This window comes from Lytechinus pictus, chromosome 14 (assembly GCF_037042905.1).
Source record: "Lytechinus pictus isolate F3 Inbred chromosome 14, Lp3.0, whole genome shotgun sequence".
NCBI classification, from domain to species: Eukaryota; Metazoa; Echinodermata; class Echinoidea; order Temnopleuroida; family Toxopneustidae; genus Lytechinus; species Lytechinus pictus.
Window position 1 is genome coordinate 11,967,722 of NC_087258.1, and position 21,890 is coordinate 11,989,611.

The following is a 21,890-nucleotide window of genomic DNA, read 5'->3' on the forward strand; positions in this document are numbered from 1 at the left end:
GAAAGAAAATGGTATCTATATGGAATTCCCAATAGAATCTCCAGATATAAATGTTTTTTGTTCGTTTTTTTGCTCTCTCTTTTTCCCCTTCCCTATTTACATATATACAGTACATAGGTCTATAATGCGACATATATACTACAAAATCAGCCTAATAAATAAGCCTGAATATAAATACACACAACAAAATAGTAACCAGCCGAATTTTTCCTGATCCAAATCACCTTAATTTTTTAGTGAAAACCTTACTTTTTTACTATTTATTTTATTTTATTTTTTGCCTGTCAAAGCTTTCTTCCAAACCAGGACCCCTATACACAATGGATTCCAGGTCCCTGTTAGTCTGTAATCATGATAATGCTAAGCCTCTCTAATACTACCTTGGTCACACCAACGATTGCAATTCCCAACCGATCGAAGGACAGTCATTTGTAATAACGTGATAGCTTTCGTCGGTGTGCAGTCGATTGCACCGGTGTAATTACTGCATTTCAGACTGGAATCAGAAAGTAAATTTACTTGATGTTAACCTCGTTTGGTTCCATTGTTAGGAGGCATTTATTATTTAGACATGGTGATATAATGTAGAAAGCTACTAAACTGTATACCTTCACGAATAGTAAAATATTCCCCTTCCGCTTGCCTGTCTCACCCCTTCTCTCTCCCTTTCTCTCTCCCTTTCTTTCTCTCACACACCCACGCGCACACACACCCACGCACACCCTCACACATAAAGTGTTGGGTGTGGAGTTGTATCTGTGTGCGAGAGATATATATTCTCATAACTTTTCTCTTTGCTCAGATGACGCGTCATTTATATTTACCATATTCGCTGTATCAGAGGAAATCAATTTCAGATCTGCAATAGGTCTATATAATTATAATTTGCTTTATTAAGTACCTACATGACAACCAAGACACTTACATGCACTTGTTTAAATGATAATGTACATAAGACGAAATTTCAACCTTAGTTATTATTTGTTTGGCGTCTCCTGAGCATCGGAGGTGGAAAAACGAACTGAATCACTAATGACCCGTTTAAGTCTCTCCTCCCAATATAACTGATGGTGGACCACTATACACCGGCCTTTCACCCTACTCTCATACTAATGTAGTGGGTTCTTAACGTGGAGGGTAGTGATTCTCTTCTACACGAGGCCTCAATTTAACATCATATTCGAGGGACAAAATGTGTTCTAATGTAACATATAGCCTACATCTATGGAACAGGAGAGGGACACGTTTACACACAGCATATGCCTCAGTCATCCGCCCAAGGTGGACTCGAACCCATGACTTATGATTCGGCGGGCAGACGGTTTACTGATTGAATCTAACTCACTCCTCCACTTGTGCACGTGTGAAAGAAAACTTCAAAAGTGGGGAAAAGTGTCTAATTAAAACTTAAATATTGTTAGTTAACACTAAATCATGTTCTTTGTACGGGAACGCAAAACAAACCAAAAAAATATGTGAATGAAATTACGAAATATGAATGTAATTCTGAGGGTTTCATTTATTCAATATGCCCATAGAGACAAAGTGGAAGAAGGAACATCAGCGGCCTGCCAAGCCCTGCCTATACCATTATGAGTGGGTCAATCAAATACATATTATGCAGAATGTACGAAGCGCTTAATATAATGTTTATACAGTATGCCTTAAGCACGGCCAACTTTATCAGGCACTCGAGCTCTACACCTGGATGGAGAGTGGTAAATAACGCCACGCTAAATGACGCGAGTGCCGCAATCCAGGTTATTGAAGATACGTATAATGTAGCTGTTCGTAATTTCATGACGTTACGCGTGATTTTACTCATGACTGCTGACCCTTTCTTGTACAAAAATTTTATATTCATATTCTATGCCTATATGTAGCTGACATAGCACTGAATTTTTTTTAAGAGTCGTGTGTGACGTCGTATGTAACTTTACGAATAGCTTTATGCAACACCAACAGGACACACGTTCAAAACACATGTCATCACACAATTATCGACATTACAAAAAAATATGTTTCAAAAGATATTATTTCATTTTCTCGCGATTGCTAGTCTCCTAAATGGAATTGTTGCAGGAACATTCTGAGACCACAGTCGTCAGGTTAACAAGGATTCCATCATGATTCCTTTCTAAATTACAAAAGTATTTTCATGGCTTGCATTCCTTGATTCATTACCAAAATCATTTAGCAAATCTACAAAATTTAAAAGATTCCTTCACATCATTTCTGAAGCTGTTGTTGACAAGATAATACACAAAGAAGTTAACGACGTGGTTGAGGAGCGCGAGATCTAACAGAATGTTGATGACGATAGGGAGTCTACGCCAAAACAATATCGGTAAGACAGGGATAATGAGTTTAGGGGTCCACGTTACGAAGAAGAAAGCTGTTATGATGAGAAGCATGCGAGTAGTTTTCCGTCCATGGTCAGAATAGTTTTTGTTCTTAATCGACTTCGGTGGAACAGCAACAGGAACAGAGAGCTCTGAAGATGAACCTGGTGGTAGGGGAGATCGTAGGTTAGTGTCTCCTGCATTCAAGAAATGGCTCTCACCTTCATCGTGGCCCTCTTCTGCTATTTTTGGAAACGAAGACACCGGACTTGTCAGAGAATGGTCGTTTCTATTAAAGGCATTATGGGCGTTGTCTCGAGTGTTTCCATGTTTCATTATTGTTTCTTTGCCAATGATACCAGTGTCTCTGCCCGGTGGTTCCGTCTCACGGCCTGTCGAAGAAGTACCGATACCTACAGCTTGACTGACCGTAGGAAGGCCATGTCGATTGTTGACCAGGTCGGCATGAATCTTGGCCCTCTTCCGCAAAGAGTGGTACACGAGGCCGTACATGATAGATATTGTTACAAAAGATAATAAAAACAAGATTAAGTACAAAACATTGAATGAGAAAGTCGCGTCTTTCGGCATCGATGATACGCACAAGATGCTTCCGTAAAACGTTATGTCTCCGACAACACTGAATGTAACGAATGGGGTGTTTGAGACGATGGCGACCAAAATACATACCGCTACCATGAAACACGACGCTCGTACCGTAATCCGACGTCGTAATGGACGACAGACAGCCATGTAGCGGTCGATACTGATTGACAAGGTTAGAAAGAGCGAAGCAAGAGTGTACATTTCTTTTAAGAACCAACGGAGAGCTACCATCAGACACGTGCGATTGGCGTTCAGCTCCAGATCTCTCAGCACAAAATTGCCTACAGGTGAGAACGTGCTAGCAATTAAGTCGACTACCGCTTGGCCGATGATGAGGATGTCCGTGCTCGTCTTCCGTTTCTTCCAGGTATAAGCGCGGATGATGACGGCGTTGCCGGGCATTCCTAAAATCAATACAATCGTATAGAAAATCAAATCAGCAATTTTGGTAATTTCGTCGATGTTGGTATGTGTGTCGTCCTGGCAGACATCATTTGATACATTATTATAGGCTGCAAGCAAGTCCAATTCTTGATAATCTTCCATTGCAGATTCGTTGATGACAACTCTTGAGTAAAATGGTTTTCAAAATTCTCGAATATATATATATATATATATATACTGCAAACAGTCTAACTGTTGTAGCATTCGAGTTAGCCTAACAAACACTTGGACCTAACACGAATATTCATGCCTCAATTGAACAAGAATGAATAATCGGGGTGGGTTTATATATAATGCTGAAAGATATTCATATAACGCTGATGTCGTCTTGTGCCTACAATAATTACTGTGAAAATAAAGTGACAATTTCTCGATGAGCAACTCACTTCATGCAAACAAAAACATCGTTTGGATGTACCTGTCATGTCTCCGAGTATTATGGAGCTGAACAAGAATAGACGAATTCCATTCACAGAATGAATGGAAGCCACCATTTAAGAAAGACTTCGGAAATTAACACTTGACGAACAGAGAGAGAGAGAGAGAGAGATAGGGAGAGAGATGGAGAGAAAGAGGGAGAGAAAGAGGGTATTGAGGATCGAGAGATGCATGTGGAAAATTTTATTGCGATAACTTATTCAAAATGATACTGTAATAAGGGATTAAACAAATCTCACAGTTTCTGAACAATTCAGAACTTTGAATATGTATATCATCACCCTGCTCCCTCCCATTTTCTCTTTTTCCCTCCACGTATTGGTGTATACGGGTCGTATTGGGATATAAGGTCGTATTGGATAAGAGGGCCGTACTAGGTATCAGGGTCGTATTGGGGTATAAGGGTCGTATTGGGGTATTAGGGTCGTATTGGTGTATAAGGGTCGTATTGGGGTATAATGGTCGTATTGGTGTAAAAGGGTCGTATTGGGGTATAAGGGTCGTATTGGTGTATAAGGGTCGTATAGGGGTATAAGGGTCGTATTGGTGTATAAGGTTCGTGTTGGGTTATAAGGGTCGTATAGGGGTATAAGGGTCGTATTGGTGTATAAGGGCCGTATAGGGGTATAAGGTTCGTATTGGTGTATAAGGTTCGTATTGGTGTATGAGGGTCATATTTGAGGTACAAGGTTCGTATTGGTGTATAAGGGTCGTATTGGTGTATAAGGTTCGTATTGGTGTATAAGGGTCGTATTGGGGTAAAAGGGTCGTATTGGTGTATAAGGGTCGTATTGGTGTATGAGGGTCATATTTGAGGTACAAGGTTCGTATTGGTGTATAAGGGTCGTATTGGTGTATAAGGTTCGTATTGGTGTATAAGGGTCGTATTGGGGTAAAAGGGTCGTATTGGTGTATAAGGGTCGTATTGGTGTATGAGGGTCATATTTGAGGTACAAGGTTCGTATTGGTGTATAAGGGTCGTATTGGTGTTTAAGGTTCGTATTGGTGTATAAGGGTCGTATTGGTGTATAAGGGCCGTATTGGGGTATAAGGGTCGTATTGGTGTATAAGGGTCGTATTGGTGTATAAGGGCCGTATAGGGGTATAAGGGTCCCATTGGGGTATAAGGGTCGTATTGGGGTATAAGGGTCGTATTGGTGTATAAGGGTCGTATTGGTGTATAAGGGCCGTATAGGTGTATAAGGTTCGTATTGGTGTATAAGGGACGTATTGGTGTATACGGGTCGTATAGGTGTATAAGGTTCGTATTGGTGTATAAGGGACGTTTTGGTGTATACGGGTCGTATTGGTGTATCAGGGTCGTATTGGGGTATAAGTGTCGTATTGGTATATAAGGGTTGTATTGGCGTATAAGTGTACTGGTTTCATTTTTTTTTTCATTCACGATATGCCATTTTCCTTGGGTTGAAATGACAAACATCACATATAGACAGCGACGATGAAGATAAGAACCAGGGGGAGGGATGGTTTATAAGTGTCGTGTCCTGGTAATTAAAGTACATGACGGCATAGAGGAGATTGCTTGAAAGGCTTGACATGTTGATGGAGCATTTTAATAGTTTGATTTAATGAAAACTGACAATGATTTGTAGAATACAATTTAGGAGATAAATCTTAAATGTCATTAAATGGAGAGTTACGGAAAAAATATAGACTTCATATAAACCATTATAGATGATGTAGGTTATTGTCGTCAAACTTTTTTAAAAGCACTCCCCAAGTTAATTTCCCTTTTCTGGTGCATGTATAATTCAAATATTGATCTTGCCTTAGACTTGTGTTATGAGAACACACATGCATGCAACTTAATGTTACATTGCCAAGATTACAAGTCATTAATATTTTCACATCAATATATCGGTAATGTTATCGAATAGAATATAAACACATAACAATCACCCATCGCAGAATAATAAAAACTCAATTACATGTAAATGGACATCAAGCTTCCACCGTGGATCTTCTTTTTTAATTTATTATGATAATGATAATATTCCACATTTATAAGTCTCAGAAAACTTACATCAATAGCCTCTCCCACAGACTTGCCCTATACATACGTGAATAATACTCCTTAATTACTTCATATCTTGCCAAAGTCCCCCCTTTGTCTCATTTAATCCTCTCCGTCTGCATTACCCCCTTCAAACTAGCCACAAACACCGCTACAGTACCGGGACTGTCCTGAGACTGTAGCAGTGTTGCCTTCAGCACATGTTCAGTGTAATTTCTCGGACCCGCATTAAAGTACTCCGGGATAACATTGCCTCGCATAAATTAACTCCACCACAAACTCTCGCTAGGCAAGCCATAACAATAGTAGTCCAGTTTGGACCTTGGTGTTTGGAAGTTCCCTTTCCCAAAGCTAACATAGAGGGCACATGTCTCCCGATCACTAATCAGTGCCAATCCAGGGAAGATGAGTGAATTGGCGCTGATTAGAGATTGGGAGAAACGTGCCCTCTATGTTAGCTTTGGAAAAAGGAACTTCCAAACACCAAGGTCCAATCTGGACTATAACAATAGACAGCCCCGCGTGACTGTCGCGGTGTAGCTTCAGTCTGGACTTTCGCTGCACGACGCAAACGGACTTTACGACGGTAAGTTGAGACTTTTGGAGAGACTGTCCTGCAATTAATGCAAGTTTTGTGACATCCAATTATGGAGCGTTGTGGCCCAGTGGATTAGTCTTCTGACTTTGAAACAGAGGGCCGTGGGTTCGAATCCCAGCCATGGCGTAATTTCCTTCAGCAAAAAATTCATCCACATTGTGCTGCACTCAACCCAGGTGAGGTGAATGGGTACCTGGCAGGAATTTATTCCTTGAATGCGTGTGCGCTGTAATCTTAGTAATTACAGCTGCCAAGCTACAGCTGGGGTGATAATATCCAGGTCCTTTGGAAGCGCATAGAGACATTATTCACGCGCGTGGACAAAATTAATGTGGCCGTTCGCAACTTGCCATAAATGAATCAGCACCCTAAAATTGCCGGTACCCTGTAGGCCTAGCCGAGGCCTTAGGTTTAGATCTATTTCTATATCACTTATCGAATAGCCATTAATGACAAGACAATATGTTGGGCTAGGGTATGGCTATAGCCTAGGCTAGGGCATTAACTTTATCTCAAATCTGGACCTGTCTAGTGCCTGCGCAGACTAATGGTTAACTTAGAACTGGTTAATTCTGAACTTTACGTTTACTTACGTTAGACCGATGAGCTTGGTAGCCTCGGTTTAATAGGTCGACCTAGTCCGTATATGAAACTATAGTCCTAGATATAAATAAATTTAGTTTAGATCTAGTCTAGTCTCTGGATCTAGATCGTGATAGACCTTTCTGATCTACACTCATGATCACGTAGGCCTACTAAACGTCAGGCACAAATTAACGTCAGTGCGCAGAACATGCATGTGACGTGTGTTAAAACGCGCGGCTCTGCGCTGCACGCTGCACATTAACGCGCAGAGCTGGCCGACGTCTGCGGCATTGTTATTTCGATCGCCAAGTAAACTCTCTTGATCAACAAAATGTAATTGATCGATAAGTATTTTTTTTTTTACAAATTATTAATTTGTAATTTCCCGTGCTCGATCGAAATAGGCAATTGTGTTACTAGTTTTATATACGGACTAGACTTTGTAAACTAAGGCTACCAAGCTCATTGGTTTAACGTAAGTAAACGTAAAGTTCGGAATTAACCAGTTCTAAGCTAACCATAGCATTAGTCGGCTGCTGCAGGCATTAGACAGGTCCATATTTGAAATTAAGTTAATGCCCTAGCCTAGGCTATAGCCTAGCCTAACATTTTGTCTTGTCATTAATGTCAATTTGATAAGTGTTTAAGACTTGGATCTAGATATAGATCTAAGGGCTAAGGCCTAGGCTATAATTGGTTAGGCCTACCGGCAATTTGAGGGAGCTAGCTGATTCATTCATGGCATGCATGCAACGCGAACAAAACGGCCACAATTTTGTAAAGACAAGTCCACGCGTAGTCTTATTCCGAAGACGAAAGTCATGAATATTCATATTAATGTCCACAACTGCGGTGGGAAAAAAAATTCGCTGCCCGGAAAGGGGGGGGGGGGTCCACTTCCATTGACGAGTGGATACCAGGCGCGACCACACGTAAGAGGGGATTTTATTTTTTCAAGAGTGGGCACGTTACTTATGTAACGTAATAAGGGTGTCAAAAACGCTGTTTAAAATACTTTTAAAAAATTGTATATATTTCGTTAGGAAAGCTACGTGTTTACGGTCAAATTTCCAATATTTGTTAGGGGTAGGGTTTCACACGCCAATACTTGTTAAGGGCTGCATTTTCATAATATGGAACAGACTTGTTTAGGGTGCTTTTCGAAACCCCATGGTCGCGCCTGGTATCCACTCGCCAATGGAAGTGGTCCCCCCCCCCCCGGAAATTTGAAATCTAATCCCCCATTTCGGAGGGAAGTAAAACATACTGCCAACCATGAACACGGGCATAATATTCTTCACATTGTTTGCGAGATGGCTTTCCGTTTGTGTATGAGGAGCCAGCAAACCGCGTTTGGCAGTGGATTTCTAACTAGTGGGTCGCGCGTGCTGGGATCTCACTTCTTAGGTCCACAACACACGACTTCTATGGCTTGAATTTTCTGTGCGCGGCGGCATGTAATGAACCCTTGGGTGGGCCAAAATTAGAGTCTGGTGTTTCTTTCTGATTAGAGTGTTGCTGCATATATGCATGCGTAATGCCTTCAACAATGAAGATAAATGCAATCTTTGTAATGACACAGAGACTCAGAGAGCACTGTACCTCAAGTGATGTTCGTGTAGTCTCCACTTCACTACTGCTACAGCCTACACTACGCTACACACCTACCCGGGCAGTACCTTCTGTTCATCTGAATTCCAATCTTGGTTTATTTCCGTGCCCGATAGTGGACTCTCAAAAAAATCCACAGCAGAAAGGCAACCATACCGATTTAAATTCTGAACTATCTACAGTTCATAGGAATGTGATCAAACTACTCATTATGAAAGAAGGAAAAAAAAAACATTTCGTTAGATGGAAAAACAAATGCAGGTCAAAAATTCCATCTTACTAAAATATCCAAACTGTTAATAGGTACTAAACTGCATTGTCCTTCAGATACGTCCCAACCTAACTCATTACATGCATGCATAATTTCAAGTACATTAACTTAAGCTTCATTTAGAAAAGCATTGTACATAACATACATTGACTGTGATCTTGCGTAACATAATCAAATACCCCTCTAAAAAAAGCTCCAAAGCTGGAGTTATCATTCAATTGACATTCTGGGATTCCCCCCCCCCCCTTAAAAAATAAATAAACCACACAAAAAAAAAAAAAAAAAAAAGGTCATCCAAACAAAACATGGACCAATATGCTACGCAAGGGTTTTAAGTGTCAATGTTTTGTAGAACAGTTAAGCCTACATGGCAAATCAAAATTGTCATTCAAAATACTTAATAAACCTAATCAGTGGAAAATTAACCTTTTCTGTACATTCTTCAGAGAAGGGTATTTTTAGACTGTATACTACACTTAAAGCCCTTGTTCCACTAAGTAGCTGCAAATAGAGAATTCACACAATCAATTTGAATGACCTAAAATATACTATATTATTGTGTGCACATATGATTAGTTCCAGATCTATCTATAACACGATACAGTACCAAAGAAATTACAAAAAAAATCTCGCCTCTCTGATTAACATTATTGAATTAATAAATGCCAGCAATAGAATTTGAGGTCCTACCAATGTCTTTTTCTGTATCAAATGAAATGGGGAAAAATTATTCGAAACCATTCAAATTTCTGTTTAACTTAAAAATAATAATAATAAATCTCCATGTAAAACTAGAGAAACATGTAGCTCCCACTGTTCACAGAAGCTATACTACCTCATGAAACTACCACTATTACATGTATCAATTCAATATGAGACTAAATACAACCATGAAAACCTGGAAAATCATTTTTTATAATTTACCTTTCAAAGTATATTTCCATTGAAATGTTATTGCAAGTGTAAATATTGACCTCAAAATAAAACGATTTGTGCTGTTGATTTCAAATTGCTCATTCCTGTTATTTTCTCCTTGTATAATATCAGGACTAAAAGTTCTTATTGACCCAAGACTGGACTCATGATCATGAATCATAGTTTTGGAAAATATAAATGCTATATAGCAACATTACTCCTGGATATGAAATTTATGTTTCTCTTCTAGCTGGCACTTAGTGCCCCTCAATACAGAGAAACATGTAAATCGCACTCTTGACAGAAGATGTAGACCTATTGTTTTATGGAATCATCATCAAATCAATAACTGAGGTTTAATACAGCCATATCATAATCATGAAAACATGGGAAAGGTCATTTTTATAATCTGCTTTTCAGGGTAGGCCATTTTTCCTTAATAATGTTATATAGATGCAAGTGTAAATATTGGCATTAACAGAAAACAAAAACCTGCACTTAACTTCAAACTGCTTATTCCTGTCATTTTACCTTGTATATTCATCAGGACGAAAAGTTTTCATTGATCAATAACTTGATTACCGATAATAAAATTTTAATTTTGGAGCAAAGAAAAGCTAAGGCAACATTACCTCTTCAAATTTCAAGATCGCCAACAGAGATTTTAAACTACACTGTTTCTCTGTTAATGGCGTGTAGTAAACACATCAATCGTATATAAATCACAATATACCTAAAAGCAAAACATTTAATCATTGTTCACATCTTTTAGGTAAAGAAAAATAACGTTTCAGCTCAGTTTTCCGAATGAAGGTAAATATAGGTAACCAAAAAACAAACAAAAAAAGATTCAGAGAATCAGAGCTGTATAATGCTGATAATGTTTATTCTGTAATATTCCCTTTAGAAGCATCTAGCCTAAAGATTACATTTCAGTTACATTTTCTTTCATAAATTAAATATTGAAATGTACTGGCCTCTCTCTGCCCGGGTTTCGAAATTCATCCAACAAGGCTTTCTGTTCCCCTAGGGGAACGAACTTACTCTCAATATATAGCTTCCTCGGTTCTGCCCTTGAAAAATAAACTCTTTTTCCAGCATCCTTGGCCGCATGCAGCAGTGGAAATTGAGGTTTCCTCGCCTCCCGGACAGCTTTAGGGAGATCATCCGTTATAACAAACTTGGTACCTTTAAGATGCTTGGCATTTTTCATTATTTTATCTTTATCTGGATACCGCAGCATTCTTGCTTTGATCGGACGAGGACCTCGTGGAGCCGGGCATCGATGGACTCGCTGAAACTCCATTCCTCGAACCTCTTCCTCATTCATCTTCAATTTCTCCTTCATAAAATCTCTCACCACCTTTTGTGTATCCTCTGGTTCAGCTGGGCCTCCTCCTTCTGCAATCCCAAGAAACACAATGTTTTCTCGTGCGGCGTAAACACTCAGCTTTTCCAGCTCCATCGACAGCTTCTCGAACTTCTCCTTGAAGTTTTTTTCCACCTGCGGTATGGTCTCCAAAGTTATTTTCTCCGTCACGTTTGCGTTATAGGATACCGATGTAATCAATTCCGTCAACTTCGTTTCCATTTCCATAACGCGAGACATTGTGTTTCGAATCTGGGCCTCCATATTTTTCTCAAGTCTATCTAGCCTTTCTTGCGTCTGTCTGAAATGGTTGTTCATCAGCTGTCTAAGAGATTCAGTCTCTTCATTCTCATTTCTCTGCCCAGCGCCGGCGGTCCCTGTTGCCTGGCTCCCGGGGCTAGAGGACGGTTTCTTTCGCTTGTCTCGGTTCATTGCAGGTGCTTGCGGGTTCAAATCTCAGTACACACAAAGTCAATACAAATTTTAGGAGAGGGTCCGCACACGTGCTCACTCGTTGAAGGTCATGTCGCGAATCATCCTGGTAGCAGAGTTCTTCAAAGGAACCGATCATTACCGGTTTAACGATTACACCGTCCAGATTGACGACGGTTATCCGATGGAGACAGCGTTCACGTGGCTAGCTCGGTTGTGATGCGAGTGCGTACGCAGTCGCCGGCGGGGAGGAGATGCAGCTACAATGATTCCTTCAGTAGCTGCTTTGTATTTTCTCTCCTTTCTGCGATCTACGTTTTTTTTTTACAATTTTTCATTCTAGGCTTGTAGGATTGTAGTGCCCCTAGAGAAATTTAAGCGTGCTGCAAGCTAGCAAACAGTATAGACTTTAATATGCATGCCTATTACTAGCCTATTAATCTATCCACTTAGTCTGCTGGCACAGACCCTTTGATTTCACAGTTTGCATTGTGCATAGAACAGAGTGAGACTAGATTAACTGTGTACTGTGGCTGGTTCTGTCTTATTTGACGCAGACAGAGCCTTTGGCGTCTAGTCTTCACTCTAGACATGGTATATTTGGTTAAAGTTTCAAATATGAATCTGTGTTTGCAGACTACGATCCACTTGCTTTTCACCTGGCCATGTTACAACCGATAATGATATAATGTCACAGCAATGGCCCTGGGAAGCGGGGGTGCTGCGTGTATTATTCTCCATAGGCAGCACCCCTGGAATTCTGGTAGGTGTGACAAAATGGAGAAATGTAACCAAAATGACCAACATTTTGTATAGAATCCCTTTTTTCTGTTTTTAAAAAAAAATCGTACGTAAACTTCCGTTGGAAGGCATAGACAGTTCTGGGGCCCATTTCATAAAGAGTTGCTATCATAGCAAGTTGCTATCATAGCAACTCTGGTAGAATAGCAGCTTTTGCTTGCTATGCTAGCAACTTTGCATTTCATAAAAGCACATTCGCTGGAAAGTCAGCTTGACTTTCCAGCTATTTATTTGAATAGTCATGTACGAGGCTGATTAGGGGGAAATCCCCTTTATCTCCAGTTTTTTGTTTTCAATTCAAGTCATAAGTTTAGGTAGAAAGCACTGGCGGATTCAGGGGGGGGGCACAGCCGGCTCGTGCCCCCCCCCCCCCCCCACCTTTGAGAAGCAAAATTAGAAGAAAAAAATTGAAAGAGAATATATATTTTTTTTTTGCTTATTAATTTTTTCGGGAGCGAAATTATTATTTAGCAGCTGCAAACAGGGTCTGCAGCATAAGACTAGCAGTTGAAGCAGAGTGATGGCTCTATGGCGATAGTTTGCCATTCTAGAAGAGAGTAAGAAGAAAATATCAATTTGTCACAGGATGGCATAGCATTGTTTCTCCATTGTGTAAGTTTTCAGAGAATTGATTTAATTTAGCCCTATGCCAGGGAAAAAATTATTTTAAAAAGGGGGAAAATTTATTATTATTGCCGGTCGAAATTTCACCTTCAACAAAGTTTCTACCGTACAATTTTCATCCCAGTCCCACACTTGACTATTTGTGTCGGTAATGCAAGGTTGTATCAACAACAAGGCAGGCGCTAACCCAGGGAGCTCCCGCCCGCGTAGCGGGCGGTAGCCCAGGGGCTTACCGTGTATTTTACCATACTCACGGGACTAGGGTGATTTGTGGTCTAAATATTTCTCCAAATGAATTGTGAAAACAGAAATTATGCACTTACCACGATTATATGGATGAAGGTCTAACGAGTGGCAGTTTCCTGACATCTGGGCACAAACTGGAACCTCAAAAAAATGAAAAGTTATCTCCTTCTACCCCCGTCTCGATCGGCCATTTTTGTTATGAATTGTAACAAAATGGCCGATCGAGACTGGGGTACGGTAGAAGGAGAGAACTTTTTTTTGAGTATGGTAAAATACACGGTAAGCCCCTGGGCTCCGGCCTGCTGGGCGGGCCGGAGCTCCCTGGGTTAGGCAGGCGCAGGCCACTGCTGGTGCAGTGCTATTAAAAATCACGTACCTGAAGCAAGTAAATTTGTAGGCTCTAATCATGCATGAAACATCGAAAATGACCTTAAAAGATTATTTTTGTTTATAATGGAAATATTTTTAAGTTATCGGTTTCAACGGCGAATAACCATTCAGTACCGTAAACTAAAACTTTAAAAGTAAACGGATTCCACAATGCCATGGCCATGACTTTTTTTGTTGTTGAGAAAGTCAGAAACAGAAAAAAAAGATTTTATCATTTTTTTTTTTATGGCCTAGGACTTTTTTAATTTAGGCTTTAAATTAAACACTTCCACATAATAGATCTACCTTCCTCTATTTTTTCCTACAAGAAAAAAGATCCTCTCCATTTGTCTTTTTTTTTTAAGTCTGTCTATAACTTCCCTTTTTTTTTCCTTGGCCTGCCCCGTGATAAACTGAAAAATTTGTTGTTTCGGAAGAATTTTTTAACATTTTTTTTTTGGTAGGTAGGACAAAAAAAAGAAACTGCATTTCTACTAGAAAGCGTTCCCTTAATATATTCTTTATTCATGTTATTAGCATTATTAACGCATACATTCGTAATTCCGAAGCTTCGTTATTCCAATGGTTCGCATATTCCGAAGGTTCGTTATTCCGAAGGTTCGTAATTCCGAAAGTTCGTAAGTCCGAAAACGAAATAGGGTTCGTTATTCCGAAGGTTCGTTAGTCCGAAAACAAAGTGAGGTTTGTAATTCCGAAGGTTTGTTAATCCGAAAACAAAATGAGGTTCGTGATTCCGAAAACATAATGATTAACAAACCTTATTTCGTTTTCAGACTAACGAACCATTGGAACATCGAACCTTATTTCGTTTTCAGATTATCGAACCTTCGGAATAACGCCACAAATGTTCGGATTAACGAACCCTTCTACGTTTTCGGATTGACGAACATCGAGGTATAGGCAATTTACGTGTTTCGGAATTACGAACCTTCGAAATATAGAACCTTCAGAATTACGAAGTGTAACCATTATTAATTATCACAGACATTGCTCTAAATATCCGTTCTCTTGTAAGAGCCCTTTGGGCATGCCTGAGCACAACGTACGCCATTCTTAACAATGAAAAACCCTTTACAGTGTCAACTTGACGCTCCCCTATGGCCAGCTTCAAATATTTAACCCTATTTGACGCTCCAGTAACCATACTTGACTTTCCAGTAAAAAGTTGACGCTCCTACTGGAGCGTCAACTTTTTATGAAATGCGCTGCAGCGTCAAATATTAAATTTGACGCTGCAAGTGAAAATTTGACGCTGTTTTGGGACTTGACGCTGACGCTGTACCTTTATGAAATGGGCCCCTGGTCATAATCCAACAAAAGAACCAACTGGGCTGGTAGAAACTCCTTAAGTTGTAGTCCGCAATGCTGGTTATGATGAAACGGATGCTGAAAATGCGATGGGCGATCGCAGTCACCGTATTGAACTAAAATGTCCGTGAAGACAATGTCGATGATGATAAACAGCTGATTTCAGCAGTCCACGGGTTGCAGAATGAGAACTGAAAATTGCTCTTTACATACTGGCAAACAGTTCCGTATAAAACTCGATCTGTACGGAGATAAATTCTGGGCTCTGAAATTCTATCTTGTGATATTTTGAGTTCTGATTCTTCTGAAAAATCTCCCAAACTTTGATATCAATTTCCAATCTTCTTGAAGCTTCCAGTTATTTCTACAATATGGACATTCCCCTTTCTTCAAGAAAAATACACTAGTTTAAAAAACATCCTGAATGATCTCATAATGGTAAAAACAATACCTATCTTGTCCTTTTTCCTTGCCAGCCAGCGAATCATATTGTCTATAGAGATTAATGCAGGTTAATAATTATGTGGTTCATTTCTGAATAATGAAAATTCCACTGCCTCATTAAATATGCAATCAAAAAGTAATTTACCCTTAACACTGACATTGAGTTGAATGAATGTTACAATGAATAGTTATTTATTGAGATAATTATGTACAAGCATGTGCTTATACAGTATATTATATAGCGTTGTAGTGACTCCCCCTTAAAGTGTTTATATGGAGAATCATTAAAAAAATAAATGTATAATCTTATATTTTTCTAGTATATAATGAATTGCATTTTTACCAGGAATAGATTTAAAACAGTTCTATATTCAACTCCAATTGTGTATTTATGTATTCTCTTTATGTAAAAATTGCTCCATTTTGGGGAAAGTGATAAATTTTTGCATTTGTAATATAAATTTGTTATTGTAATTCTGAAATATGTCGTTCTAATATTAGGGGGATAATAAACAATAAAAGAAACTAGTCCAAGTAGTGTTGTTTGTCAGCAATGAATGAGTTTTGGAAGGAAAGTAAAATGATGATTATGATGATAATGATGATGATGATGATGATGATAATAATAATAGTAATGATAAAATAATATAAATTATAATTATTGTAACAGAAGGCTGCACCATATAAGCATGCTTATATGGTGCATTTTCCAGTTACGGGAACACAAAACCAAAAAAATATGTGAATGAAATTACGAAATATGAATGTAATTCTGAGGGTTTCATTTATTCAACATGCCCATACAGACAACGTGGAAGAAGGAACATCAGCGGCCTGCCAATCCCCGCCTATACCATTATGAGTGGGTCAATCAAATAAATATTATGCAGAATGTACGAAGCGCTTTATAGAATGTTTATATAGCTTGAAAACGGCCAACCTTATCAGGCACTCGAGCTCTACACCTGGATGGAGCGTGGTAAACAACGCCACGTTAAATGACGAGAGTGCCGCGATTCATTTTATTGAAGATGAGATGTCTGCGATTGACGTAGAATGCAGCTGTTCGTAATTTCATGAAGTTACGCGTGATTTTACTCATGACTGCTGACCCTTTCTTGTACTAAAATTGTGTATTCATATTCTATGCCTATGTAGCTGACTTAGCACTGAAATTTTTTTAGAGTCGTGTGTAACGTCGTATGTAATTTTACGAATAGCTTTATACAATACCAACAGGACACACGTTCAAAACACATGTCATCACACAATTATCGACATTAAAAAAAAATATGTTTCAAAAGATATTATTTCATTTTCTCGCGATCGCTATTTTTCTAAATGGAGTTGTTGCAGGAACATTCAGACACTATAGTTGTCAGGTTAGCAAGGATTCCATCCTGATTCCTTTTTGAATTACAAAGGTATTTTCATGGCTTGCATTCCTCGATTCATTGCCAAAATCATTTAGCAAATCTACAAAATTTAAAAGATTCCTTCACATCATTTCTGAAGCTGTTGTTGACAAGATAATACACAAAGAAGTTAACGACGTGGTTGAGGAGCGCGAGATCTAACAGAATGTTGATGACGATATGGAATCGACGCCAAAACAATATCGGTAAGACAGGGATAATTAGTTTAGGGGTCCACGTTACCAAGAAGAAAGCTGTTATGATGAGAAGCATGCGAGTAGTTTTCCGTCCATGATCAGAATACTTTTTGTTCTTTATCGACTTCGGTGGAACAGAAACAGGAACAGAGAGCTGTGAAGATGAACCTGTTGGTGGGGGGAATCGTAGGTTAGTGTCTCCTGCATTCAAGAAATGGCTCTCACCTTCATCGTGGCCCTCTTCGGCTATTTTTTTAAACGAAGACACCGGACTTGTCAGAGAATGGTCGTTTCTATCAAAAGCATTATGGGCGTTGTCTCGAGTGTTTGCACGTTTCATTATTGTTTCTTTGCCAAGGATACCAGTGTCTCTGCCCGGTGGTTCCGTCTCACGGCCTGTCGAAGAAGTACTGATAACTACATCTTGACTGACCGTAGGAAGGCCATGTCTATTGTTGACCAGGTCGGCATGAATCTTGGCCCTCTTCCGCAAAGAGTGGTACACGAGGCCGTACATGATAGATATTGTTACAAAAGATAAGAAAAACAAGATAAAGTACAAAACCCGGAATGGGAAAGTCACGTCATTCGGCACCGATGATACGCAAGTGATGATTCCGTAAAGCGTTATGTCTCCGACTACACTAAATGTGACGAATGGGATGTTTGAGACGATGGCGACCAGAATACATACCGCTACAATGAAACACGACGATCGTACCGTGATCCGACGTCGTAATGGACGACAGACAGCCACGTAGCGGTCAATACTGATTGACAAGGTTAGAAAGAGCGAAGCTAAAGTATAAATTTCTTTTAAGAACCAACGGAGAGCTACCATCAGACACGTGAGATTGGCGTTCAGCTCCAGATCTCTCAGCACAAAATTGCCTACAGGCATGACAGATGAGAACGTGCTAGCAATTAAGTCGACTACCGCTTGGCCGATGATGAGGATGTCCGTGCTCGTCTTCCGTTTCTTCCAGGTATAAGCGCGGATGATGACGGCGTTGCCGGGCATTCCTAAAATCAATACCATCGTATAGAAAATCAAATCAGCAATTTTGGTAATTTCGTCGATGTTGGTATGTGTGTCGTCCTGGCAGACATCATTTGATACATTATTATAGGCTGCAAGCAAGTCCAATTCTTGAGAATCTTTCGTTGCAGATTCGTTGATGACAGCTCTAGAGTAAAATGGTTTTCAAAATTCTCGAATATATATATATATATATATATATATATATATATATACTGCAAACAGTCTAACTGTTGTAGCATTCGAGTTAGCCTAACAAACACTTGGACCTAACACGAATATTCATGCCTCAATTGAACAAGAATGAATAATCGGGGTGGGTTTATATATGATGATGAAAGATATTCATATAACGCTGATGTCGTCTTGTGCCTACAATAATTACTGTGAAAATAAAGTGACAGTTTCTCGATGAGCAACTCACTTCATGCAAATAAAAACATCGTTTGGATGTACCTGAAGCTGAATGAAGCTGAACAAGAATAGACGAAAAACACTAATTCCATTCACAGAATGAATGGAAGCCACCATTACAGAAAGACTTCGGAAATTCACACTTGAAGAACAGAGAGATAGAGAGATAGAGAGAGATACGGAGAGAGATGGAGAGAGAGATGGAGAGAAAGAGGGAGAGGAAGAGGGTATTGAGGATCGAGAGATGCATGTGGAAAATTTTATTGCGATAACTTATTTAAAATGATACTGTAATAAGGGATTAAACAAATCTCACAGTTTCTGAACAATTCAGACCTTTGAATATGTATATCATCACCCCCCCCCCCATTTTCTCTTTTTCCCTCCAAGTATTGGTGTATAAGGGTCGTATTGGTGTATAAGGGTCGTATTGGTGTATAAGGGTCGTATTGGTATATAAGATTCGTATTGGTGTATAAGGGCCGTATTGGTGTATAAGGGCCGTATAGGGGTATAAGGGTCGTATTGGTGTATAAGGGTCGTATTGGGGAATAAGGGTCGTATTGGTGTATAAGGGTCGTATTGGGGTATAAGGGTCGTATTGGTGTATAAGGGCCGTATAGGGGTATAAGATTCGTATTGGTGTATAAGGTTCGTATTGGTGTATGAGGGTCATATTTGAAGTACAAGGTTCGTATTGGCGTATGAGGGTCGTATTGGTGTATAATGTTCGTATTGGTGTATAAGGGTCGTATTGGGGTAAAAGGGTCGTATTGGTGGATAAGGGTCGTATTAGTGTATGAGGTTCGTATTGGTGTATAAGGGCCGTATTGGTGTATAAGGGTCGTATTGGTGTATCAGGGTCGTATTGGGGTATAAGGGTCGTATTGGTATATAAGGGTTGTATTGGCGTATAAGTGGACTGGTTTCATTTTTTTTTTCATTCACGATATGCCATTTTCCTTGGGTTGAAATGACCAACATCAAATATAGACAGCGATGATGAAGATCAAAACCAGGGGGAGGGGTGGTTTATAAGTGTCATGTCCTGGTAATTAAAGTACATGACGGCATAGAGGAGACTGCTTGAAAGGCTTGACATGTTGATGGAGCATTTTAATAGTTTGATATAATGAAAACTGACAATGATTTGAAGAATACAATTTAGGAGATAAATCTTAAATGTCATTAACTGGAGAGTTACGGAAAAAATATAGACTTCATATACACCATTATAGATGATGTAGGTTATTGTCGTCAAACTTTTTTTAAAAGCACTCCCCCAAGTTAATTTTTCTTTTGTCGTGCATGTATAATTCAAATATTGATCTTGCCTTAGACTTGTGTTATGAGAACACACATGCATGCAACTTAATGTTACATCACCAAGATTACAAGTCATTAATATTTTCACATCAATATATCGGAAATGTTATCGAATAGAATATAAAAACATAACAATCACCCATCGCAGAATAATAAAAACTCAATTACATGTAAATGGACATCAAGCTTCCACCGTGGATCTTCTTTTTTAATATATTATGATAATGATAATATTCCACATTTATAAGTCTCAGAAAACTTACATCAATAGCCTCTCCCACAGACTTGCCCTATACATACGTGAATAATACTCCTTAATTACTTAATATCTTGCCAAAGTCCCCCCTTTGTCTCATTTAATCCTCTCCGTCTGCATTACCCTCTTAAAACTAGCCACAAACACCGCTACAGTACCGGGACTGTCCTGAGACTGTATATAGCAGTGTTGCCTTCAGCACATGTTCAGTGTGAATTCTCGGACCCGCATTAAAGTACTCCAGGATAACATTGCCTCGCATAAATTAACTCCACCACAAACTCTCGCTAGGCAAGCCATAACAATAGTAGTCCAGTTTGGACCTTGGTGTTTGGAAGTTCCCTTTCCCAAAGCTAACATAGAGGGCACATGTCTCCCAATCACTAATCAGTGCCAACCCAGGGAAGATGAGTGAATTGGCGCTGATTAGAGATTGGGGGACATGTGCCCTCTATGTTTGATTTGGAAAAAGGAACTTCCAAACACCAAGGTCCAATCTGGACTATAACAATAGACAGCCCCGCGTGACTGTCGCGGTGTACCTTCAGTCTGGACTTTCGCTGCACGACGCAAACGGACTTTACGACGGTAAGTTGAGACTTTTGGAGAGACTGTCCTGCAATTAATGCAAGTTGTTTGACATTTCATTCAATTCAATTCAATTTAAAAATGGTCTTTATTAATAATCAAACATGTTAACAATCATTCATGAAAAAACAGCAAGAGCTGGAAAAATCATGTTTACAAGTTGGTGTTGGCACATTATTAAATACATAGTAAAAACCATAGTAAAATGCATTAAGAAAGGCTATACATTTAAAAGTTAATACAATTTAGATAGCATAAAAGGCAATGAATGAATGAATGTAATATGATAATGGCAGACTTGAAGGAGAGGAGACTGACACTTATTTAAATGACAAAATTAATTGTATGGTGGGGTGGGGATGACCATTTTGCATTGCCTTTTCTAGTCTACACACTCATCTTTTGTTGAGTATGTCAACCAAAAAAGGCAATGGACTGTTTTTAAATCTTGTTGTTCTTATTGGAAATTGTTGATAGTTGTTTGTGCGACGAAGAGATATGTTTGTATGTTTTTTTTTCGAGGTAGCCATGTCTTACACAAAGGATGAGTTGAAATTCACGGTGATTTTGCAATTTTTTTACACAGTGTCAGTCTTCTCTCCTCAAGTGTTGGTAAATTACATACCTGACATGCATTTGTGTATGTGATGTACATGTAATTATGTCCTATGATAATTTAACATACTCTCCGTTGTATTCTTTCAATAGTATTATTTTGTTTTGCTGTAAGACTGCTATGAAAAACTGGAGCACAATATTCTAAAATTGGTCGTATATAACCCATATATATTGTCACTAAATCCTTCAAAGGTAAATTGAACTTTTTCAGTTTCCTTAACATATATAATTTTCTATTGCACCTTTTAACCAAGTCATCGACATGTAAATTCCATTTCAAATCAGATTGTATAATAACTCCAAGAATTTTGATACTTTCTACATTACATAAGGCAGAGTTATTAATGGCAAGAACCTCAAGAGTGATGGGGTTTTTCATAAAAGTAATATGTAAGGTAAAACACTTTGAGGGATTGAGTGACATATTATTTGATTGTGACCAGGATTGCACTGATCAGAATTAAGTACTGATTGTAATTGCGAAGTGTCGGTTGATTTACGACACTGTACTAAAGACAAATCATCAACATATTTAAAATAGTGTATAGGAATATTTTCACATAAATCATTTAATTGAA

General features: G+C 39.0%; 1 protein-coding gene across 1 annotated transcript; it reads right to left on the reverse strand.

Annotated features, from left to right (window-relative positions):
* Positions 1 to 16,922: 16,922 nt before the first annotated feature.
* LOC135156721 (vasopressin V1b receptor-like) lies at positions 16,923 to 18,110 on the reverse strand. The gene has a single exon (XM_064109756.1). It carries the CDS (start codon positions 18,108 to 18,110, stop codon positions 16,923 to 16,925), a length of 1,188 nt encoding a protein of 395 aa, XP_063965826.1.
* Positions 18,111 to 21,890: the final 3,780 nt, after the last annotated feature.